The sequence below is a fragment of the Pinus tabuliformis genome, chromosome 8 (genome assembly GCF_031772625.1).
Source record: "Pinus tabuliformis cultivar Carrire ecotype Pingquan chromosome 8, CPIR1, whole genome shotgun sequence".
NCBI classification, from domain to species: domain Eukaryota; kingdom Viridiplantae; phylum Streptophyta; class Pinopsida; order Pinales; family Pinaceae; genus Pinus; species Pinus tabuliformis.
Window position 1 is genome coordinate 308,019,618 of NC_142294.1, and position 26,167 is coordinate 308,045,784.

General features: G+C 42.6%; 1 protein-coding gene across 1 annotated transcript in view; it reads right to left on the reverse strand.

The window, feature by feature from the left end:
• Window positions 1-25,946, reverse strand: part of DEG5 (DEGP protease 5) — a 219,365-nt gene extending 193,419 nt beyond the window's left edge. The window contains exons 1-5 of the mRNA XM_089461370.1: window positions 25,510-25,946; window positions 7,149-7,292; window positions 6,811-6,873; window positions 6,594-6,683; window positions 6,389-6,511 (exon numbers count right to left, since the gene is read on the reverse strand). Coding sequence (XP_089317496.1) covers window positions 6,389-6,511; window positions 6,594-6,683; window positions 6,811-6,873; window positions 7,149-7,292; window positions 25,510-25,785 — 696 coding nt within the window. The 5' untranslated portion in view covers window positions 25,786-25,946. The remainder of the gene's footprint in view (window positions 1-6,388; window positions 6,512-6,593; window positions 6,684-6,810; window positions 6,874-7,148; window positions 7,293-25,509) is intronic.
• Between the last annotated feature and the right edge of the window lie 221 nt (window positions 25,947-26,167).

A 26,167-nucleotide genomic window follows, 5' to 3' on the forward strand; every position in this document is an offset into this window, starting at 1 on the left:
ATTTCTTGAGCTATCAAGAAGAACAAATGGATTTTCATATTACAATGGGAAATCAAACTAAGTGTAATCCAGTAGGGTGGGGCACCATAGCATTTCAAACAGAAGCAGGAACCAATATCCGAGCCACCAATGTTCTGCATGTGCCGGGATTAGGAATGAATCTGATTTCAGTGTCCCAGTTACAAGACAAGGGATACGATGTATACTTCATTGGAAAAAAAGTATACGTCAATCATCCAAGCTGGAAGAAGAAAAGATAAATTGGAACTCGAAGCAACAAATTGTATAGGTTGCAGCTTGAGTCTCCAGTGGCACTGATAGGTAACAACTATGATGGTGAAAAGGAACGAAATAAATTATGGCACGGGCGAATTTGACATTTACACCATGGAGCACTGGGGATGCTCAGAGAGACTGTTACAAGAGTACCAATCCTTAGTAGTGAACATGATGACTTATACAGAGGGTGGGTACTAGGGAAGTACGCTAAAGCGGTTTTTGCTAGAAGTAACAATAGAGCAGAATGTGTATGAGGATTGAAACACTTAGATTTCTGTGGTCCTATGTCCACAAGAGCTCTTAGTCGTGGTGAATACTTCGTCACCTTTATTGATGATCACTCCAGAAAAACCTGGATCTATTTCTTAAAGACCATGGATGAGGTCTTTGATGTTTCTGAGAGTTTAAAGCTCTTGTTGAAAATATGACAGGGAAAAAGATAAAGGTATTGTGTTCAGATAATGGTGGAGAATATACAGACAAAGACTTCACAAATTTTTGCGCAGAAGAAAGCATCAAAAGAGAGTGGACAACTCCATATAATCCGGAGCAAAATGGAGTAGCAGAACGAAAAAATAGAACTATTGTTGGGGCAGCCAAAGTTATGTTGTATGATCAAGACCTACCTAGGTATCTATGGGCAGAAGCTTGCAACACAACAGTGTATATCCAAAATAGAACTCCTCATAGAGCATTGGGGAAGAAAATGCCCGAAGGGGTCTTCAAAGGGAAGAAGTCGGAAGTCAGTCATCTCAGGATATTCGGAAGCGTGGTTTATTATCACATTCCAGACGAGAAGCTTAGTAAATTGGATCAGACTATAGAAAAGGGGTATCTCGTAGGATACAGCGAGACCTCAAAGGCATACAGAATCTACATACCTAGCAGCAAGAAGATTGTAGTAAGACGGATGCAAAGTTGATGGAGGATAAAGCTTTCAGAAAATCTCGTGAGATGCCTGTAGAAGATCATTTAGGAGATGTTCCACTAGTCCAGGAGCAACAGGGGCGGCAAGGAGGACAGGTAGGAGGACAGACACCTGGATCGAGTACAATGACCAATACCAATATCTCCTCAGAAGGAGGAAATCCAGATAGTTCTCAGTAGATGGAACAACACGAACAGGAGGAGTTGATTGAGCCTCCCACCACCAATGGTAGAACCAACAGAGAAGTACAACAAACACTGAGGGACGCAGAGGAGTTTGTTGGAGCTCCTAGAACTGAGAAAAGGCAGCATAGGCAACCTGACAAATATCATGCATTGGTAGCTCAGGTTGAAGAACCCTCTAGCTTTCAGAAGTTGTTCAAGACCAAGTATGGGCGGATGCCATGGTAGAAGAATACAATTCTATCATGACGAATGATGTCTAGGAAGTAGTACCTAGACCAGAAGATAGATCAGTTGTAGGATCACGATGGATCTACAAGATCAAGTATGTTGCAAATGGTAGTATAGATAAGTACAACGCTAGGTTCGTGGCAAAGGGGCATGCTTAGAAAGAAGGAATAGACTATGAAGAGACCTTTGCCCCAATTGCTCGATACACCTCTATCAGATTCGTTATATCCCTCGCAGCGCAAATGGGATGGGAGATTCACCAGATGGATGTCAAGACAACATTCTTGAACGGGGTGATAGAAGATGAGGTGTATATAGAACAGCCCGAAGGCTTTGAAACTCATGAGAAGAGAACTCATGTTTGCAGATTAAAAAAAGCTTTGTATGGGCTCAAGCAGGCACCCAGAGCATGGTATTGTTGGATTGATAGTTACTTGATTTAGTTGGGATTTGTCAAGAGTGATGTTGATCCCAATCTCTACTATTTGATGGTAGAGAATGAGCCACTTATTTTAGTATTATATGTAGATGACTTGTTCCTAACTGGGTCATCTAGGCTCATACAGGATTGCAAGAAGAATCTTGAAGCTGAATTTGACATGAAGAACATGGGGTTGATGCATTATTTTCTAGGATTGGAAGTTTGGCAGAAAAATGGGGAGATCTTCCTTGGACAAGGAAGATATGCTACAAAAATTCTGAAGAGATTCAGAATGCAGGATTGTCTACCCATGGCTACTCCCATGATCACCAACTGGAAGAAAATAGATGCATCGGGAGACAAGGAAGTAGACCCCACCTTGTACAGGCACGTCATTGGGTCGCTCATGTATCTGGTCAACACTAGGTCGGACATCTGTTTTGTTGTCAACACTCTTAGTCAGTTCATGGTGAAACCAAAAAGGGTGCATTGGGCGGCAGCTAGACACATTCTTAGGTATGTACGCGGAACAGTCAGATATGGGTTGAAATACTCCCGAGGGGAGGACGTCAGATTGAATGGGTTCACAGATGCATATTGGGCAAATAGTTCAGTAGACCGAAAAAGTACCTCAGGGAACTGCTTCAGTGTTGGAATAGGGATGATAGCTTGGTGCAGCAGGAAGCAAAAATCAGTAGCTTTGAGCTCAGCAGAAGCATAATATATGGCAGCCAACACAACTACATGCGAAGCTATATGGCTCAGAAAATTGCTTGTGAGCTTGTTCAGAAAAAGGATAGAAGCAACCAGGGTTTACTGTGATAATCAGAGTTGTATCAAACTCTCTGAGAATCCAGTATTTCATGATCAGTCGAAACACTTAGATATCAGATGTCACTTTATCAGAGATTGTGTTCAGCGTGGGGCTATACAGCTACAGTATGTCCCCACAGGAGATCAGGTAGCAGACATACTCACAAAGGCTCTCGGAAGGGCTAAGTTCACTCAGTTCAAAGAGCACGTGGGTATGGTAGAGAATTTGTTTCAGTAGCAGCAGCAGTTTGCAGTGGAGGGGCAGTTGGCAGTGGTAGTGCCACCAGCAGCACGGATGTAGAAATTCAGAAAAATTTGCAGTATGGATGCAGTGTTGACAATGGCAGGGTCAGCAGCAGTACAGATGCAGCATTTGCACAGCAGTTCATGAACAGCAAGTCAGACATCAATAGTGGAGAGGACGATGTTATGAAGACACGGTGATGCTTCAGTAAATTGCATTGCTATAGCACATTCCTCGCTAAGAGGGAGTGTTGATTTCTGGTAGCATCGGATGTGCTCTAAGTCTCAAAATTTGCGAGGAGGCTTAGACACATGCATTCTCCAATACCCAGAAATTGTTTTGGGAAATTTCACCCGGAGACAGTTTTATTAAAATAATTAATTATTTTTAATGGGACCCTAAGTCTCAACTTACGAAATTAAAATAATTAATGGGTATCAATCTAAACTGCGGGTGAAAATTCTAGAAGAAGGCAGATATCAAGTCAATATGATCCTAGCCATTGATTCGGATCTAATCTAGGTCGTTGACTGATCAACGAGAGGATTATAAGAGGAGGCTTGATGGGCACTTGGAGAACACACCAGAGGCAGATACTCAGTTACCCGAGTAAGATCGATTTTCTCACTGGTCGAAGTTCAGCAAGAGAAAATCGAATCAGAGGGAGAGTTGCAGGTGAGAAAGAGAGAGAGGGCATCAACATCAGTCGAGAGTTACAAGGCAAGAAGACGCAGAGTAAGGAGAACCAGCGCAGAAGTGTGACTTTGGAACTGCGTGAACAGTCTAACACTGGGCCAGCGTGAGGAAAAGTGATGTAGAGGGATTTAGAGGGCTGACGAGCACTTCTCCTGGATCAGAGATTTGTCAGGAATCGTCTGTAAATTTTCTCACTACTGTTATGTTGGTTGTATATTGTACAAGGGATTTTTGTTGGAGAATAATAAAGAAGCCCTCATCTGCTGCACTGGTTTTCCCACATTGGGTTTTTCTGGGGACGATTGTCCAAAAATAATTGTGTCATTGTGGTTATTCTTGTATTGTTATTGCATTCGCTTTCAGAATTTTATTTCTGAAGACTGCAGTAGAATTTATTTTGATATTCACCGTAAGAGCACTGTGAATAACTTATTTATGAGTTAATAAGTATAAGAAATAACATTTATCACTGCAGTAGGATTTCTATTTTGAAATTTTCACAAGTTTGTCTACTTCAAGGATAAGACGAGAGTAGTGGAGAACACCTTCGCCCCTAAGAGGGAGTGTTCGTTTTTGGTAGCAGCAAACAGGTGGTCTAGTCTCTATAGTGTCTAAGAGGCTAAGGAACACGAGATCTTCAAAACCTAGAAAATGTTTCACAAGAAAAGCCTTAGAAACACATCAATTAGATTAATTGATCAATAATTAAATATTTCCTAATTCTAACTTAGGAAAACTAGTTAATTATATCAGATTAATAGAGAAAAATCGATTTTGCTCTAGAGACTTCCGGAAAAGTCACTTGAAGGAGTCAAGATGATCTTAGCCATCGACTGAGATGTGATCATGGTCGTTCATTGCCGAATGGGAGATTATAAGAGAAAGTCGATGGGGTTCGAAGAAGACACTAGACATTTGAGCAATTCGACTACCCAGTTGAAGTGATTTAGTGAGGGTGTAGTTGAAACTAGGGAGACATAGAGCAGCGAGGTTTCAGCAGAGATTTGGGAGGAAATTTTCTCCAAAAAAATTGCAGTGATTTCTAGTTTCCAGAGGCAAGAAGGAGGTCGATTTATTTGCAAAGGGAGGTCGTATTCAGCTAGTTCGAGTAGCAATTTTAACAGTGCATGTTGCAAAGGATCTCATTTCAGACAGCTAGAGCTAGATCTATCTTCCGGAGGCAGAGCGAGTGGGCCAAGATTAGTGCTGGAGGCAGAATGACTTGTAGGGAAGGGTTCCCAGGGTTGTGCGAATTATCCTCAGCCAGTAGTGTGCATTTCAAGCAGAAAGTATGAGTGCCAAGAGGAAGTGAGAGTGGCTAAGAGGAGGCCGAGTTGGTTTGCAGAGGAGATTTTGAATCTCCAGATTATTTTAGCATTGGAGATCAGTGTTTTTTGAATCTTTGTTAGTATTAGGCAAGCAAATCATTGTACTCTCAAATTGTTGAAGAGTGATAATAATAAAACCTCATTTGTTGCACTAGTTTTCCCTTCGGGGTTTTTCCCAAGGGCATTTTGTCCAAAATATTGGTGTCAGATTTATTGTGTGTACATTATTTTCTCAGTTCCAGTATTTTATTTTTCACAACATTTTTATTTGTGAAAATTGTAGTAATGGATTCTTTGTTATTTGGTGTAAATTAATTTACAAAAGACAAATAAACTACATAAGTTAGGATAATAATACCCAGTAACTGCAATCAAAGAAATTTCACATACTTTATGTTTGTGATAAGTTGTAATATCTAGTCCCATTGACATATTCTTTGGCCACTTGAGGACATTACTAAAATTTCTAATTATCTTACTTAATTAAGAGGTTGTAGCTTGTACATCTTTTGCATGTCTTTCCCACCAAAAACTGAATGTATGAATCTTGTTACCAACCATAAAATGTTCAACCTCATGAATATTGATAGCAATGTTTATATTTTAGTTTGCTAATTTCTTATTGAGGTATTTTATACAAGACAACAATAGGAAGTTCAGAGTTTGTAGGAAATGTCATTAAGCTATTAATAACATGTAAGAACTATACTGGGCGAGCTTTCTAGTTATTCTAAGTTTATAACTATAGTATGTAGACTAAATTGTTAGCGGGCAAAGAGTTGTCTGCAATGTGCATGCATCACTCTTATTTCCCATTATCGTTGAATCTTGAAGTTAGGAACATTCACTATGAGTTTAATTTGGATAGTAATTGCAGCAGACTACATTTTAGCATCTACAATCCTCTGATGAATGCCAAGTTGTTGAGATGTAAAAGCTACTAAACATTTTTTTATCTGAAAGCATGTTCTATTCCATGTCTAAGCCAAAATTAGCTATGAGCATATTAATGGATATTCATTTTACATGCTTCCACATACAGCTTATCTCTTATAAATGAGATAACCTGTCCTCATGCTCTGCGAGGATAAAACCTACTATTAGTTTGCAAATTTCATTTCATAATCACCATATAGCAACAGCCTCAGGGATCCCTATGAAGATATATATGTGTTATATATTGAAAATGAATAGCAATATATGCGTTTTGCCAGAAAGTTGTGCTTCTAATATATTTCTAAATTATGAGCAGGGACAAAGATATACCCCTGTTGTTAGTGTGTGATCATATCCATAGGGATTTCCAATGGCAAAGCAGCTCTGTCCTACTCGTAAACTTTGGGAACTACCAAGCATGATTGGCTTAAGATACTTCTCTGGAACATCGACCTTAAAATGGAAACAAAATCTTATCAGCAAACTCCAAAACAATCTTGAAAAGAAAGGCAAGTTTAGGACCAAAGGCAAATACCTTCAAAACAGCTAAATCATGTGCAGCATCAATGCCAACCAGTTGTCCGTCCTTCACAATTGCATTGCCATCTGTATCTAGAAGTGATACCTATGCATCCAAAATGGAAAGGAGTGAAAACAAAACTTTAAAGTATCAAACTTAGATCACGTGATGCTGCAGGGTAATACAAACAAGAAGATACTCTAAAGTTTCAAAACATCTGGTATCTGCAAACCTCACACTTTTGCCGACCTGTTGTATCTGAAGCCAGTTTAGCAACAACGTGATAATTTGTAACCTGTTGCCTTGTACATCAACAGAAATCCTTATCAATATAGAACATTGGGTTCAGAATGGTTATGAAGTGGACTCCATGGAGTGACAAAATAAGTAAAAGATAAACAAAAAGTTTGATTTGAGAATCAATCTAAAGACGAGAATACTAATAAATTGGAGATAGACATGCTAGTATGTAGCCTGTTCACTGGTAATAACAGTAGCTATCCTAAAAAGTAAAAATTTAAAAATGAATGATACATGCAGAACCACCAGTATGAAAAGAAGAGACCATACAATATGACCTAGCTTGTCCCAAACAAAGCCTGAACCTGTGCCTTCCTCTATTGCTTCTGCTACTTCTGATGTTGATGACTGGCTAACTGTCTTCGGATTTGGCACTTCAATATCCTTGATAGACACAACTGATCTCGTTGTCTCCTACTATTCAAGAATCAAAAAATACAGAACTTAATCAATAATGAGAAAAATGTGTACATCTGCAAATAAAATCAACCAAAGGGTAATTATGTAGAAAACACACTCCAAAACAAGTCCTAACAAGCAATATGAACACCATATTTGGAAAAAAAACAAAAACAAAAAGAATAGTATCTGGATTTTAAAATGTGGGGGCTCTCTAATTTAAGAATAAGCATAAACTCTAAAAAATATCATTAATGGGTAGGAGCATATAGAACAATACAAGATATTAAAATTGAAAGTAATTTTTATTAATGTACCTGTTACCCCTGGGCCTTCATGTTACATGAGGCTTGCACTTGTGATTTGTGAAATTTCCTTAAATTGCAGCAACAGGAAATTTATTCTTCTAACTGATTAATTACCAGTTTATTTGCTACGGCAAATAACGAATAAATTACACTACAATTCAATGTTACTTGGGAGCGGGAGCGGGAGCGGGGAGCGGGGAGCGGGAGCGAAAACGGGAGCGGGAGCGACCATTTTCAGAAGCTCCTGGTTTGGGAGCGAATCCAGGAGCGATTTTTTAAAAATATATATATTTTTTATATTTTTTAATTTTTGATACATAGATGTCAACAAAAACATGTAGAATGATGAAATAGACATAAAAAAAACATAAATTGATCATTGAACCATATCACATCAATCATCTAGAAATTATAATCGTCATCAACCATGTCCACAAGTTAGTAAAATACATATTACAACTGCAACATATTGAGTCTTATAAATCATGATTCATCAAATTCAATATTAAAGTTTCAACTTCAAGCTTTCAGAATTGAAAATTCAATAACATTTATCATCATTGATCACCAAAGTTGTACTTGTAAGCTAAGTTTAACCATTACAAGAAGTAATATCGAAGATATTTCTAAGTCCTAACTTCTAACTGTTAACATGATATGAAATGTTAAAAATTTATAAAATGAAACATGAATAATGAGATGAAATGAAACAACTTTAGTCTTTCACAAAGCATCATATTCATAATTCACAATCATTACCAATGAGTTATAATTGCCAAGGCCCAACTTCAAACTTCAAATTTTCATTGTCACAGTGATATAATGTTTACAAAAAATATCATAATGATATGAAAGAGTCAAGAGTCAAGAGTCAAGGACTCAAAACTCAACAGTTATGAAAACTAAAGTCTAATAGAAACTAAAAAAGACAAGTAAACTGTAAATCTACATGTGGCCCTTGCCACGAGAGTCTCCAGGAGTATAAGCAGGTCGTGGTGGTCTTCTAGGAGTCTCCCGCACAAACCGACGACCAGAACTAGAACCTCCACGCGAGGGTGTAGATGGAGGTGGCGACAGCAAAGGAACAAGACTCGGACCTCGAGCACTGCTACTGGATGGTGGAGGTGGAGGTGGCATGGCTGCTGCAGCTGCTTCATTTTCATCCCTTACAAGTTCCTCTTCTAGTTCTTCAATATGTACAATGCCATCCTCCAAATTGTCGTCCTCTGGGTGATTGTCCCAAATTTTATATGTGGGATCCTCATTAGCCCGATCACAGTAATGACTCAACAACCTCAAGTTGTAGTGCACATAAACCAAGCTTTCTGCTCGGTTTTCATTGAGTCTATTTCTTTTCACATTATGTATATAACTGTAGGTGCTCCAACACCTCTCTGCAGAAGAAGAATTTACAACCTGTGAAAGAACTTTTTTTGCCAATTTTGGCAAAAGTCCGTGGCCGCCATATGTTTCCCACCATGTGAGAGAATCAAATTTATCTTTGTCGTCCATTGCATGGAAGTTACCATACAAACCAGTGCCACTGAAGTATCTGCCTATTTCAAGGCGCACAGCTGCACATTCCTCCCTGTCAGGCACCAACTTTTCTAATGCTTCCAGATATCCTTTAGTTACCTCTTGATCTAAATGGGGTTTGGTCCTAACCCCACCCCCTGCTGCAGGTTGGCCCAACCAAGATGTAGAGTAGTATTTTGGCGTAAGGATATACGCCAAGCAATGTAGTGGAAGGTTAAGCCTATTCCACCGTTCACACACACAATCATGAATCAGTTTGTACAAGTTGGGATCTCTATTATGAACAATGTCTTTTATTTCCCCCAACATGGTATCCATTTGCTCATACACCTCGCCAATCACTGGTTTGTCTGTATCTGCAAACCGAATCATGTGATAAATTGGCTTGGTGAAATCCAATACCTGCCTCACAGTTGTCCAAAACTGCCCATCAAGAGCGGCCTCCTCCACCGTTTCAAAACCTGCCATGTCAGCTACATTTGTAGCCCTTTCCTTTAACACCTGCCAATGTGGACTTGATACCATGCTAGCTAATGCCTCTCTTACCTTCAAAAGGCGCCTGAAGGTGAGGTAATAGCTACCAAATCTAGTCCTCGCAATCTTCAGCAACTCCAATCTCGAGTGACTGCGGAAAAGGCCATGGGTATTGCTATGATTTGTAATAAATTTTATCATTTGTTTTCCTTTCTTGTACAAATCACCAATCCATTGGTATTGTTCATTTTTGTTTTTGACAATATCATGCAACAGAAGGTTCAATGTGTGAACCAAACATCCAGACCAAAATATGTTCGGGTATTTATCCTCAATAATTGCTCCCGCTGCCTTACAATTAGGAGCATTATCAATGATGACTTGGATGACATTGTATGGGCCAATACGCTCAATTGTTTCAAGTAATGCTTCTGCAATGTTGATAGCGGTCTTGAACTTGTCTCAGTAATCATGTGCAACTAGAAAGATGGGACCACTAACAGACACAGCAAGAACACTTATCAATGGCTTGCCTTTTACATTTGTCCATCCATCAGATACAATGGACACCCCATTGTCAGTCCAAGAACTTGTCATTTTATTCAAAGAATGTGATATTTTTGCTTTTTCATGATCAAGGCCAACAGTTCTTGCCTTGTCATACCCAGGGCTCTTGTATCCTTTAGGGGCATCATTTATGGCAGAAACCATTTCGTGCCAATAAGGTGAGCGTAGAACATTGAATGGTATCCCACATGCATAGAGGAACCTGTAAACTTTTGAATCCACATCATTCCTACACCCCTCATCAAGGAAATCTGATATGGTTCTACGCCTTAAAGATGATGACCCTGTGCCTCCATGTCCATATCCACTGCCTTGGGAGGATGTTGAAGGAGTTCTTTGTGATTGTGAGCTTGGTTCAAAGAAACCCCTTGATCTTTTTGTTCTGTATTGGGCGTCCTACTCTTCCTTTATGTATTTGGCTCTATCTGCTGTTGACACCGTTGCACAAGTTTTGATTCCTATTTGTTTCTCTCCATCCCATGGCCTTTTCCCGCAGAGGTGTCTTCTAGCACGGGTGTATGAACCTGTGTAATCAGTGTTGCAATGGGGGCAATGAAATTTAGTGGTTCCACCCCCTCTCCCTGTTTCAGCCCTGTGAACATATTTCCACAATGGAGTTTGGTCTTGTTTAGTTTTTTGAGGGTCATGTTCACCCTCCTCCACCTCCTCCTCACTGGGGTTTTCACCCATTTGACTTTCTCCGGCTTCTTCATCCCCCTCTTCAGTTTGGGGCCCCCTCCATTTCCTAATCTCCAGCACCATAATAACCATAAAAGGGACCAGGAAGAGGAAAATGCCAATAAATATCGCCAGGTCCATGGTGTTTGATGTTTGTAGGGTTTTGAGTCTTGAATCTGCAAATTAATTTAATTTATTGGGATTAATTAATTTAATTTATTAATTTAATTTAAATACATGATTTTTAAACAGTTAAACTCAAACAACTAAATTAAATCAACTAAATTAACTACCTAACCAGCTAAACTAACTAGATTACTAAGTTACTTACCTCTGCAGGCTTGCTCCTCGCTCCTTGACAGTTGCTCCTCGCTCCTCAGCACTTGCTCTTCGCTCCAATGCTCTTGCTCCAGCTCCAAACTTGCTCAATGAAGTAATAATGAATGTTTTTTGGCCCATTGGCCTTATAAAACAAAAAAAAAAATTCTAAATTTTTTAATTTTTTCGGGGCTCCTGGCCCGGCTCGATTTGCTCCCAGAGCGATTTTTAATGCCCGAGAGCGACCAGGGAGCGATCGCTCCCGGGCATTAAAAATCGCTCCGGGAGCGCGGGAGCGATCGCTCCCTGAGTTGCTCCCTAACAGACCAGGGAGCGCAAATTTTTTTACGGGAGCGATTTTGGGAGCGCGCTCCCGAGCCGCTCCCGCCCGGAGCGCACTTCGGGAGCGGGTTCGAAGGGGGGGGCGCGCTCCCCCGCAACACTGCTACAATTCTTCACAATAAAATTAGGCTGCAGAAAATAAACTGGAACTGAGAAAATGGATGCACACATAATAAAAATGACACCAATATTTTTGGATGATAGTCCCCGGAAAAACCACGAAGGGAAAACCAGTGCAGCAAATGAAGATTTATTTTATTATTATGCAGCAGTAAAATTTGAGTACAATATTTGGATGCCAAACTAGCAATCCTCTAGCAAAATCTCGGCAAAATAATTTGGGGAAAATTTCTCGCTTCTGCAAAATCACTGAGCCTCCCTTTGGCCTGCTCGCACTGCCAAACTGGTTGCTCGCACTCCTGGTCTGTGTAGTTCGTACGACCTCTGGAACTGCTCCTAAACTAGTCGTATAGCCTTCTCCTGCCACCGGAATTTTTTGTTGTCTTCCAGAATGACTTCCCGGCCTCTGGAAGCTCATCTAACCTCTTCCCAACAATTTGTTCTGCTAATCTAGCTAACTCGCACCACCTGGATGGCTTCTCTATAAAACATTTCGACCTCCTCTCTGTTGGCTCTCTGGAACTAGAAATCACTAAGAAATTCCTCCGGAATTTTTCTCTATTGCTCCCTCTCACTGTGCTCTAGCTCGTGCTCTTCTTCCTACTGAATCATTGCACTGGATAGCTCAATCTGCCCAAGGAACTCGCTCTCCCTCTTGCTTGATGTGCTCAAGTGTGTCTATCTCCATCCCCATTGACCTACTCTTGTAATCTCTTGTTGGAGCACCAACGACAATGATGAAATCATTATCAACAGCTAAGATCATCTTAGACTCGATCCATGTGAGTCTCTAAAGCTTTCTCGATCTTTCTCAATTAATTTTTGTTAATTAATCAATTTTCCTAGGTTAGACTTAGGGATTTTTTAATTATTGATCAATTAACTTAATTGAGTTGTCTTGTTGATTTCTGGTAGCATCGGATGTGCTCTAAGTCTCAAATTTTGCAAGGAGGCTTAGACACATGTATTCTCCAAAGTTTTGGGAAATTCCACCCGGAGATAGTTTTATTAGAATAATTAATTTTTTTAATGGGACACTAAGTCTAAACTTAGGAAATTAAAATAAATAAAGGCTATTAATCTAACTGTGGGTGTAACTTCTAGAAGAAGACGAGGATCAAGCCATTGATTAGAAGTTAATCTGGGTCGTTGTTTGTCCAACATAAAGATATAAGAAGAGGCTTGAAAGTTGAGGGGCACTTGGAGAACACACAGAGGAGAGATCAGAAGTTCGATTTTTTGAAGCAGAGCCACTGCCGAAGAGATTTTCGATAGTGATCTTTTGCAGCGAGGGGCAGAGATAGTATCCGGAAGAGGGAAGTTTTCTTCTGCCGAAGAGTATAAGGCAGAGGGAAAAACAACGTCCAGGGAGAGGCTGATGCTGGCCCACGCAAAGCTGATGCAGTGGCAGCACAGAACCTAGAGGAAGATCGAATTCCTGCTAAGGAAATCGAGTTTCAGAAGTCGAGAGCCTGAGTGTGAGACCGGGAGGCTGGAAATCGAAGTTTTTGGGCAGCAAAAGATCCAGAGGAAGACCAGCACAGTCCCCAGCTGAGGTGACACAGAGACTGTGTAGGGTTGATGCAGATCTGTGTAGAGGCTAACGCAGAAGGGACGCAGAGCCTCCTTCCAGCAAGATCAAGGTCAGATTCTTCCAGTGACAGGGTGAGATCATCTCACTATTTGTTTTGTCCAGTTTCTCTCTGTATCGGATAGCTAGTTGGGCTTCCAACGAATTGTACTCAGATTTACTACTGCATAATAATAAAACCCTCAGAGTTGCTGCACCAGTTTTCCCACATTGGGTTTTTCCGGGGACATTTGTCCAAAAATAACTGTGTCATTGTGTTGTATCTTTTTCCCGTTCAGTTTCTTGTTTCAGTATATTATTTTAAATAGTGAATGTTGCAGTTGTATTTACTTCAATATTTATCGTAGAACATAGTAAATAATTTGTATGGATTAACAAGTAGGAGAAGTAACATCAATTTGTTGCAGTAGGGATTACGGGTTTAAGAATTTTCACATGGTATCGAAGGTGCAGGTGAAGCAAGAAGAACAAAGCTGGAAGACCCAGCGCTAAAGGAAGAAAGGAATTCAAAATTCCTGTAGGGGCAGCAATTTGAATCCCTAGAGGGTTTGAGCAATTCATGCCAAGAGGGCTAGATTTTTGTGGTAAATCTCTCTCTGAGTGAGTCGACAAAGAGGTAAGATTTACAGATCGAAATATGTCAGCGGCAGAGGGAACAGCGCAACAGAAGCTTCAGCGAAAAGAGGTTTTTATGGTGGGACGTAGTTTTCTGCAGGCAGTTACTAGGCAAAAAGACGTCAAAGGGAAGAGAGACGTGTTGAGGGAATTCTTCCTCAGAGGACTTCCAGCCAAGGAGTCTGAATTCTCACTAGCTGAGCAGCAGCGGAGAGGGGCAGATCTAAAAGCTCCAAAAGGGAGTGCGTAGGCCAGTCCAGTACTGCGCAGAGAAGAGAGGAGGCTATTCAACGTTTCTATTTGGCAGAGATGGCAGCCAGTGGACTGAGAGATCAAGACAGGTTGGATGGGACATCCAACTATGTGATATGGAAGGCAAGGATGTCATGCCTTTTGGATGAGCATTTTCTCAAAGTATACGTTGACAGCGTGGTAGCTAAACCCACAGATCCAGATCAGCTCAAGAAGTACAAGGGAGAAATGGAGAAGACAAAAAGAATGATCCTTGACTAAGTGAAGCATCATATAGTCTGTCACATAGCTGGTAGAAACATTTCCAAGGAGATGTGGGATGCATTGTCGACGTTGTATCGAGGATCTTCCGAGCAACGGAAGATTTACTTGGAGCAGAAAATGAGATCTACGCAGATGCAAAAGGGGGAACACATTGTTTTGCTCCTCACGAAGCTTTAGGAAACCCGAGATGAATTGGCAGTTGTGGGGTCAACACCTCAAGGTTCCGAGATGGTTAGACTGGACCTCAACTTAGTCTCAGAGGAGTGGCAAGTCTTTGTCCAGAGCATCCTGAGCAGGGCGACTTTGCCAAACTGGGATTAGATATGGGCAGCTCTTAAGCAAGAGGAGCTGAGGAGGGACTTGGTCAAGTGTAAACTTGATGGAAGCAGCAACAGTGGGTCGAAGCCCAAGGAGGAGGAAGAGAATGCAACCATCGCATCCAAGGGGCAGTCGGAGCAACGAAGGTAGAAAAAGGACGTTTCAAAGATCAAATGATTCAGGTGTGGTAAACTCGGTCACTACGCAACACAATGTTCTCCCAAGAAGAAGAACAAAGATGAGAAGCATGATCTGAAGGTTGTAGCCGCGAAGATCGAAGAAGATGAGTTTGCCATGACAGCCGAGATACCTCCAGGAGGAAGGTGGGCTGATTTAGAGTTATAGTTCGAAAGAGCTACAGATGGGCAAGATCCTTGAGGAGCCCACCTCTTAGATCAATTCCTTGCTACAGGAGCCTAGAACAGAGGTAGTAGGATGGACTGGGCCAGTTGATGCAAAGGAGTGTAGGAGTGACAGTTGCAGTGGCTAGTAGCGCCAGAGACTTAGCAGCACAAAGCAAAGTTAGCAGCAGTATAGAGGGCACAGAGCAGAGGTCAGCAGTAGTGCAGAGGATTCAGACGGTCAGCGTAGAGACTAGCAGCAGTCAGACTCCAGCAGCGAGATGCATCATATTGAACACCAGTTCAGTAATTTGGGATGCTTTTCCGTTGTTGCTGCAGTAGCAGCAGCAATTGGAGAAGGTTGCAGTGCAGATGCAGTGGGCAGTGCCAGTGCCAGCAGTGGCACAGATGCAGAATTGAGAGGGAGTTGCAGTATGGATGTAGTGCTGACAGTGGCAGGGTTAGCAGCAATACAAATGCAGTGTTTGCATAGTAGTTGATGGACAGGATGTCAAACATCAGCAGCAGAGAAGTAGATGTTACAAAACAGAGTGATGCTTCAGCAAGTTGCATTGCTAGAGCAAATTCCTCACTAAGAGGGAGTGTTGATTTCTGGTAGCATCAGATGTGCTCTAAGTCTCAAATTTTGCAGGAAGGCTTAGACACATGTATTCTTCAATACCCAGAAATCATTTTGGGAAATTCAACCCGGAGATAGTTTTATTAAAATAATTAATTATTTTTAATGGGACCCTAAGTCTAAACTTAGGAAATTAAAATAATTAAAGGCTATTAATCTAACTATGGGTGTAACTTCTGGAATAAGACGAGGAACAAGCCAAAATGATCTAAGCCATTGATTAGAAGTTAATTTGGGTCGTTGGTTGTCCAACATAAAGATATAAGAGGAGGCTTGAGGGGCACTTGGAGAACACATAGAGGAGAGATCAGAAGTTCAACTTTTTGAAGTAGAGCAGTTGCCGGAGAGATTTTCGATAATGATCTTTTGCAGTGAGGGGCAGAGATAGTATCTGAAAGAGAGAAGTTTTCCTGGGCCGGAGAGTACAAGGCAAGGAGGGCAAAACGATGTCCAGAGAGAGACTGACGCTGGCCCACGCAAAGCTGACGCAGTGGCAGCGCAAAACTTAGAGGAAGATCGAATTCCTGCTAAGGAAATCGAGTTTCAGAAGCCCGGAGCCGGTGTGAGACCGGGAGGCTGGAAATCGAAGTTTCTAGGCAACAGAGGATCTAGAGGAAGAGCAGCACAGTCCCCAGCTGAGGTGACGCAGAGGCTGCGTAGGGTTGACGCAGATCTGCACAAATGCTGAGGACACAGAGTGTAAGGACCTGGGGTCCTTGGCACGCCCGCCGGATGAAGTGCGACCAAGTTCGACAGTGAACGAAGGTGCGAAGTGCGAGTCCTAACCGAAGTGCGCGAAGGTTATGTGATAATAACGCATGGAGGAAGGGCGAGACATGTTTATAGGCGTGGGAGCATGGATGGAGTACACCCACGGGCCAACCTATGCTTACAACGCGTTAGAACGAAGGCCGACATGGTTGGAGGGCGTTTTGCGATGGAGGTATAGGGCGTTGGCAAGTCGGCTGGGCAGCCAAGACTTGCCCAACGCACCTTATATATATGCGATGAGTTTGGAACGAAAGATCATCATTCGACAAGCAAGTCTTCAAGGAGAAGTGCGTGGAGAAGAGGGCGCAGAAAAGAGGAAGGCGCAGATGGATATGCGCCCAAGTCTTGGGCAGGTCTCTTGAACGCACAAGTCTAAACGAAGGCCGGTCGAAGTAAGGCGTGCACGGGTAAGGCGTGGGCGCCCGGTTGTGCAAGGCGTGCACGGGTGAAGGCGAGGGCGCCCGGTTGTGCGAAGGCGCACAGGTGAAGGCGTGAACGCCCAGTTGTGTACGGTTGTGCGGTTGGGTGGTTGTGCATGGGTTCTTGGGTAGCTCGGGTGAGCGCCCGCCCGTCGTGCAGAGGCAAACGCGGAAGTTGTGTACGGTGAAACGGTGAAGTGTTGAGATTGTGAATGGAGGTGTGACTCGTGCGAAGGCGCCCGTGTGTGGCGACTTGGTTATGACAAGGCGCGCCCAAGTTGGGCAAACAACACAATCGTGCGATGAGGTGAACGAAGGGTTGGTGAGTCGTGCGGCGACCGTGCGGAGGTGCCGACGAGCTAGGCAACCGAGTTTGCCGAAGTTGTGAAAATTGGCTAAGTGTAAATTTGGGGTTTCCCAAGATTTAACTTGTACTTTGTAAAAGTGAAGATTGTATAATATATTGATTCGGGCAGACTCATATTGCAGGGAGTTGCCCCTCCCCTTATACTGTTGTGCATTTCTCTTGTATAATGTTGTTTATGTGAATGTTATGGGCTTTCACTTGTATAAAGGAACACATTAATAATACTTGGTTGCGAAACACAAACTAAGTAGGATAAGTGGAATGTTAAGCGTAGTCTACAATCATAAGTATTGGTGAAAAGAAAACGATTGGTAGTGCCGCACCTCGCTATAAGCGGTTGGAAGACTACCGCAGGTGTAGGGGCGTAACAGGTGGTATCAGAGCTAGTGCCGGGGAGTTGGTGCTAGTGTTGGAGCATTGAAGCTGATACACACCCGCACTTCGTGAAAGGTGGTATCAGAGCTCATGGTTGGAGCTGGTGGACTGAATCAAGGAGCTGATTCTACGAAGACCGAAGACTTGAAAGGGAGTTCAAGTTTTGCAGGTAACAGGGGGAATATCAGGGTGATTCAGGTGAACGGTGAAACAGATTTCGCAGAGGTGAAGCTTAGTGCTTGGACCAAGCTGAACGACAAGGCATGGCAGGTTTGGAAGAATGTGAAGGGAAGCTCTTGCTTACCTTATACAGGTTGAAGCGGATGAAAGAAGAGAACCCCCGGATTCGAGATAAGCTTGAGGTCTTGGAAAAGAATGTTGAAGACGAACTTCTTCAACTTGGTTGGACAATGGAGCAAGATGAAGTTGCAGATTGTGCTAACAAGGAAGAGGAAGCCGTGATGATTGAGGATGTTGCAGATGTGACAATGATGGAGGATGAACTTGAGATTGATCAAGTTGGACCAGGATCGTGCAGTTTGCAGACATGGATGGATGAGGATACTCACATGGAGGAACCTCATGATGATGATGTAAGTACTATTGATACTTGTGTTTCACTTGAGCAGTTGGGAGATGAACCGTACGCAGGGAAGAGCAAAGTCAGTTTGCCGATGCTATGGAGGATCTTACCATGGATGACTATGATGAGACCTTGTATGGAGAAGCAAGGATTGTTGACTGTTACAGGACTTGTTGGGGTTTTTTGTGACCTTATGGTAGAAGGTACAAAGGCCCGTGACAAGGGAGGAACATGATGATCGTTGTGGAGGATTGGGTCATGCTTTAGCCACATGGAGAATTGGCTAAGTGCCCGGCATGACTCATGGACAGATTGGAGGGCACACACTTGAGGTATGATGATGCTTGGGTGGACTTCTCATGGTCGAGACCAAGAGATAGTCTTGGTGGAACCTTTAGTGGGGGAGCTATGATGGAAGGGACTCGTGATGATGATGATATGGTTGGGTGACCGAGTTCACTAGACTGAAGATTGCAGACTTGGATGAGGATGACCGATTGTTGTGATGGGTCTACTTGGTTGGACTACATGGGCAACTTAGTCATGGACATCAGGTTGGAGACATGGAGCATGGCAGTCTTATGCAGGGACATTGTGCAGGAGCACTTGTAGAGGTGTCACTTATGGGCATCCAATGAGTGCCAAGGCAGGGATGTTGTGCAAATGGAATTGCTGATGTGACATGGAGATGTTTTATTTGTGAGCCGATGGAGAGATTGTGCACTTATGTACAACAAGGCCATGGACTTGGATGGAGTTGTGAGCAGGCTATGGAGCATTCCTACTACATGGAGAGCTAAGGCATCTTGCAGAGACCTTTGGGCCGAGACTTGTATGCTTGCTGAGGTGTTGGTTGGAGATGACTCATGGAGCTCATGATGACATGAGATTGTTGTGACTTTTGGGGACTTCATATATGGTGGACTTAGAGGATCTGATGCATTAGGGAGCTGAGGTCAGAGACTTTGATGCAGGATGGGGTGCATACTTTCAAGTACATGTATGGGAATGGCTTGAAAGAGTGACTTGATGTGGAGGATCGATATGAGACACTTTGGAGTGATGGAGTTACAATGATGATGATGCCTTGGTGGCAACACTTGGGCATGGGTTGAGCCGAGACTCAACCACTTTTGACACATGGGAGCTGATTGATCTATGATCATGGGCAGCACATGGATAGATGAGATAGGTGTATACTTGTTTCTATGACAGACTTGAGGGATGGCACATTGCAGATATGATGGAGGTTGCTTCATGGACCTGGATGTGGCACATCGAGAGTCGAAGTTTGATGAGATGGTCTCTTCATGTTGAGGAGGCACACATATGGATGATGATGTTGGGATAGATGTGGCTGATTTCAGGCAGCACATTGGTACCAAACATCATGGACAGCATGTTGCAGATGAGATGAGGACTACTTCATGGACCTGAGCATGGCTTACACTTGTATGGAGATGGATTCTTGATCGAGTTGAGGATGTGACGGGATGTTCTGAGAAACAACTGATGGTGGCATGAGGAAGTGCATTCTCATGGTTTGAGCGTGATAGTTGGACTGATCACCCGACTAGTTCAGACATGGGGGCCAGCATGTACAGAGATGTGTTAGCATTATGTTGGAGTATCATGATAGCAGTTCACATGAGGACGACACATGATGAGGTCGACACGAGATGTTGCAGGAAGCATGTAGCTTGAGATGGAGGGGCCAGCCTTCCACGATGGGGAGCAGCATGTGGAGATTGTGACAGAGCGGTTGATGATCATGGATTGAGATGATTTCCGATGTATGACATACCGATGGGGTGTATACCTTGGTATGGTGATCTTGGTGACAGATGGTTGCCGGGACGAGACATGATGGAGACAGTGGTTCTACATATGTTGCAGGGATGGTTGCAGTATGTGGAGGAGTTGACATCATGGATGAGACAGTTGTTGATGATCTTGGTGGATGGCTACCAGGATGGCATGTTGTCGAGGACGACAACGACTTCAGGTGGAGGAGGATGTAAGGACCTACGGTCCTTGGCACGCCCGCCGGATGAAGTGCGACCAAGTTCGACAGTGAACGAAGGTGCGAAGTGCGAGTCCTAACCGAAGTGCACGAAGGTTATGTGATAATAACGCATGGAGGAAGGGCGAGACATGTTTATAGGCGTGGGAGCATGGATGGAGTACACCCACAGGCCGACCTATGCTTACAACGCGTTAGAACGAAGGCCGACATGGTTGGAGGGCGTTTTGTGATGGAGGTATAGGGTGTTGGCAAGTCGGCTGGGCAGCCAAGACTTTCCCAACGCACCTTCTATATATGCGATGAGTTTGGAACGAAAGATCATCATTCGAAAAGCAAGTCTTCAAGGAGAAGTGCGTGGAGAAGAGGGCGCAGATGGATATGCGCCCAAGTCTTGGGCAAGTCTCTTGAATGCACAAGTCTAAACGAAGGTCAGTCAAAGTAAGGCGTGCACGGGTAAGGCGTGGGCGCCCGGTTGTGCAAGGCGTGCACGGGTGAAGGCGAGGGCGCCCGGTTGTGCGAAGGCGCACGGGTGAAGGCGTGAACGCCCGGTTGTGTGCGGTTGTGCGGTTGGGTGGTTGTGCACGGGTTCTTGGGCAGCTCGGGTGAGCGCCCGCCCGTCGTGCAAAGGCAAACGCGGAAGTTGTGTACAGTGAAACGGTGAAGTGTTGAGATTGTGAACGGAGGTGTGACTCGTGCGGAGGCGCCCGTGTGTGGCGACTTGGTTATGACGAGGCGCGCCCAAGTTGGGCAAACAACACGATCGTGCGATGAGGTGAACGAAGGGTTGGTGAGTCATGCGGCGACCGTGCGGAGGCGCTGACGAGCTGGGCAACCAAGTTTGCCGAAGTTGTGAAAATTGGCTAAGTGTAAATTTGGGGTTTCCCAAGATTTAACTTGTACTTTGTAAAAGTGAAGATTGTATAATATATTGATTCGGGCAGACTCATATTGCAGGGAGTTGCCCCTCCCTTTATACTGTTGTGCATTTCTCTTGTATAATGTTGTTTATGTGAATGTTATGGGCTTTCACTTGTATAAAGGAACACATTAATAATACTTAGTTGCGAAACACAAACTAAGTAGGATAAGTGGAATGTTAGGCGTAGTCTACAATCATAAGTATTGGTGAAAAGAAAGCGATTGGTAGTGCCGCACCTCGCTATAAGCGGTTGGAAGACTACCGCAGGTGTAGGGGCGTGACACAGAGCCTCCTTCTAGCGAGATCAGGGTCAGATTCTTCCAGTGACAGGGTGAGATCATCTCACTATTTGTTTTGTCCATTTTCCCTCTATATCGGTTAACCAGTTGGGCTTCCAACGAATTGTACTCAGATTTAATACTACATAATAATAAAACCCTCAGAGTTGTTGAACAGGTTTTCCCGCATTGTGTTTTTCTGGGGATATTTGTCCAAAAATAACTGTCATTGTGTTGTATCTTTTTCCCGTTCAGTTTCTTGCTTCGACATATTATTTTATATAGTGAATGTTTCATTTGTATTTACTTCGATATTTACCGTAGAACACAGTAAATAACTTGTATGGATTAACAAGTAAGAGAAGTAACATTAATTTGCTACAGTAGGGATTCCAGGTTTAGGAATTTTCACATCTAGGTGTTTTCTCCTAAAACATTTTCTGGGTTTTGGAGATCTTGTGTTCCTTAGCCTCTAACACAAATCGAGACTAAAACACTTGTTCGATGCTACAAAAACTAACACTCCCTCTTAGCAAGGAAGGTGTTCTCTCATAACATCTCCCTTCACGTTGCTGATGTCTGACGATTATGATACAACTAGCTCTCACTGTTTATCAACACTGCGCATACTCTGATTCATCTGCTAATCCTGTAGCTGAACCATCTTGCATCTAGCTGTTGCTGAAGCCTGACACTGCTCTGCAACTCCCTACACTGCTTCCAACACTCTTGTGTTGCATTTGGTCTCATGCTATTGTTGCTACTGCAACTACTGCAACTAAGAACTGATCTACGAATCAACTGTGTCTCTGTACAGGCTCCGCAACTATCCCCTGAGTCTCTAAATGCAACTAGTCTCTACACTATCTACTGAGTAACTTTTTGTGCTACAATTGTCTCTATGCCCCTCTAGTACTAACTACAACCAGTTCTTTGCACTATCTCTCAAGATCTGACTGCGCTCTCTAACACTGATCCTCTTGCTACTGAAAAGGGTTCTCCACTATACCCATTTGTTCTCTGAAATAAACGAACTTAGCTCTCCCTAGAGCTTTTGTGAGTATATCTGCAACTTGTTCTTCTGTGGGAACATGTTGTAGCTGGACTGCTCCACGCTACACACAATCTCTGATGAAGTGGTATCGAATGTCTATGTGTTTCGACCTATCATGAAACATTGGATTTTCAAAGAGCCTGATGCAACTCTAATTATCACAGTAGATATTGGTCACCTCCAACTTCTGACTGAACAAGCTTACTAGCAGCTTCAGAAGCAATATAGCTTTGCATGTGGTTTTGCTGGCTGCTATGTACTCTATTCTACAGAGCTCAGTGCCACGAACTTTTGCTTCCTGCTACACCAAGATACAACCCCTAATCCAACGTTGAAACAACACCTTGATCTACTCTTCCTATCCACTAAACTGCGTGCCCAATCTACATTTGTGAATCCACATAGTTTGACACCATCACCTTGAGTATATCTCAATCCATACTCAACTATGTTGCGAAAATACCTCAGAATGTGCCTCGTTGTTGTCTAGTACACTCTCTTCAACCCCACCATATCTGGCCTAGTATTGACCAGATATATAAGGGAATCAATAAGCTATCTATACAAGGTTGGGTCAACATCCTCGTCCTCTAATGCATCTATCTTCCTCCAATTTGTAATCATAGGTGTAGACATTTGCCGACAGTCCTACATCTTGAACCTCTTCAGGATCTCTGTAGCATATCTCCCTTGACCAAGGAAGATCTGTGCGCCTTTCTGCCAAACTTCCAAGCCTAGGAAATAATGCATTAGTCCCAAATGCTTCATGTCAAATTATGCTGCCAGGTTTCTCTTGTAGTCCTCTATGGGCCCTGATGACCCAGTCAAGAAGAGGTCATCCACATACAATACTACGAAGAGTGGTTCACCATCTACCATCAAATAGTAAAGGTCGAGATCTGCGTCACTCTTGTAACATCATGTAAGTCATCATGTGGGTCCCCAAAGGGGGTTTGTGGCACATTTGTTGGTCTCATGGGTCTCTTGATGAAAGATAAGTATGTAAACTACTCCAAATGTGGACTCTGATGATGATGCCTTCCCTCCCATGTCTCAAGGGTGAGACAAAGCTCCTCTGGGCCTTAGATCAGTTGCCCTAATCATGCTAAGTCAGTTGGGTCATGCTAGTCCAAGTGCATCATCTCGCGAATAATGTGGGGCAATGAACAAACTATTGAAGGTGCTGAGGGTGCCCATGGCATGAAATAATGCTCAAACACATGATGGAGTCCCATGGCTCTCAACACATCCCCTACAAATGTCAATATGATCCTCTGGTGGGCTTGGGCCCTAATTAAGTTGCCCAACCCATGATGAAACCACCTGCTAATTACATATAAGATCCAATGTACTTCCTCACCATCATGTGTAATAATTCATTAGTGCATCTAAGTGAACAAGCTTGTTAATCAAGGGCACAAATGAGACTTCATAAAGGATTTCATTCAAAATTTGGGGTTTAGAGCATGTAATAGTGTTACCTCCCTAGGTAGGAGTGGTTAATAAACAACCCTATTAGGTGTTCCCAACCCCTAAGGGGAAAGACAGGTCCAAGGTACATCCTTCAAGTGATAGAGGTCATGTGAATAATGATGAGGTGGATAGGGACACAGGGGTCTCAAGGCCAAATGCCATGGGTTCAATGGTGGTAACTATGAGGGATGTCCATATATTTAGGTGTATAGATGTAGGAGGGAGCAATTGTGGATATATGAGTTACCCTGGCCTTTGTTTTTTCACCCTTTTTCATTTTCCTTTTGTCTTTTTTTTATTTTTCTTTGTATTGTTGTTCGGGGCTCCAAGTAGTGAGAGCATGTTGTGTATGATATAAGTAGTTATTACCCCCTTAAGGTGGAGCAGTTCATGGCCCACTAGGACTTGGGATGTGCATGGGTCATGGGTTGGTCCCAAACATGTGGACAAAAAGAAGGGGTGTACCAGAGCCCTGTAGACCCAGTGGTCATGTGAACCCAGAGAAGGAAGATGATGAAACAGGGCTTGTAATGTGCAGAGGGGAGTGAAAAATGTGAAATGGGAAAACAAGACCGTGCTACCAAAATTAGGGTTTCCCTAGTAGTGCCCTTCCTGAAGCTATAAGCCAATAGGGGAGATCCCATGGGACTAAGATTAAGGATTAACCCCCCCCCCCATTTAAGGTGAGGAAACAAGACTATAATCAAACCCTTCCTTCTTCCAAGTCACACAATGATCCATGCCCAAAAAAAAAACATGCATAAGCACCTAATTGCACAATGAAAAACACACCTTTAGGATTGGATGGCCCACCTTCAAACATACGCTCTCGACAGATGAGCAAGGGGACATATTACTGGCTCATTTAATGGAGATCAAATGGCACAATATATCAGTTACACTGGTGGTTGTCAAGGGCTGCTGGCTGCCGACTGAAGACAAATGTAGGAAGAAAATTCCCCTATGGGTTACCCACTTTTGGTGGGTAACATACACTTGTGTATTTAATATCCTCCATGTTTGATATCAGAAGAAATACAGTGATATTGGTTCAATTTGTCATATGTTCTTTTCAAAGCCTAAAGGTAATTTCCCTATGGGATATTCCATATACGAACCCTACTCTTTTGGTTCAGCATAGCCCCGAGTAAACTCCATCTAGCAAATATGCGTACAGCCAATATATTATTTTATGTACATTATATACAGCCCACCTGACATTCAGGTAAATTTGTTAATGATAAGCATTAACTATGCTATGAATATTTGAATTGCAAATGGAGTGTTATTCTCTTCATTCAAGTTCTATTTTCGGCATTCTCGTCAATAAACATGTATATGAGTATATAATTGTAATGGTTTTAAATAGTGTTGTTGAACTGAATTTGAAATTAAAACCTGAACTATCGGATAAATTGATATTTAAATAACGACTAGTTCTAAGAATTTGATTCCAGATTCTCAAACATAGAAAAATGGCACCTCGGATGAGACAATTTTTTTGTGATCGTCAAAAGCAGACAATGTTTTTAATTAAATGACTAATAAAAAAGTGTATGCATTTAAGCAGAGAATTAAGTGATAGATGTCAAGGCAAATGAACCTTGAAAAGAAGCACTACTCTTTCTTCTTCTTCATCATCTTGTGGGGACTGATAGTCGGTATTTGCTTTGGATGGTGAAGGTAGACAAGTGAGCGTGAACATTGAGGGAAGCAACGCCAAATTCAGTGCCGCAACTCTCCTGCCCAACAGAGCACTTGGAACAGATGGAACTTTCTTTGCTGTACGAAGGTTGTTGAAAGGAGCCACCAAAATTGGGCGTGCAGCATTGAGAACGCTGAGCATGGCATTGCCACTCACACCCACATTCATTCTCATGTTTGTCTGCCTGTCTGTCAACCGCGATCCTCCACGATACGATATTCTTATCCAATGTTAAACTCTTTTCATGAAATGTGTTCCATAAATAAAGAAAAAGAACAAAAGACAAAAACCTGAAGCTAAGTTTACATTTGGGTACGAGTCAATTTATCAACTTCGTGTTGGTGGGCAAAAATAGACTTCCATTTGGCCCCGAAATATGTAATGCATGGAATTACAACACCAAATGGTTACGGAGGCAGGATTAAGTTTGGAATCACAACACTTCTCGAAGCAGGATTAAGTTACCGTTTAATTATTTTGTGATTATTTTTTAAATAATTTCCATATATTACTTTTCGAAATTATTATAATTTTTTATTAGGTAAATGTATAAATA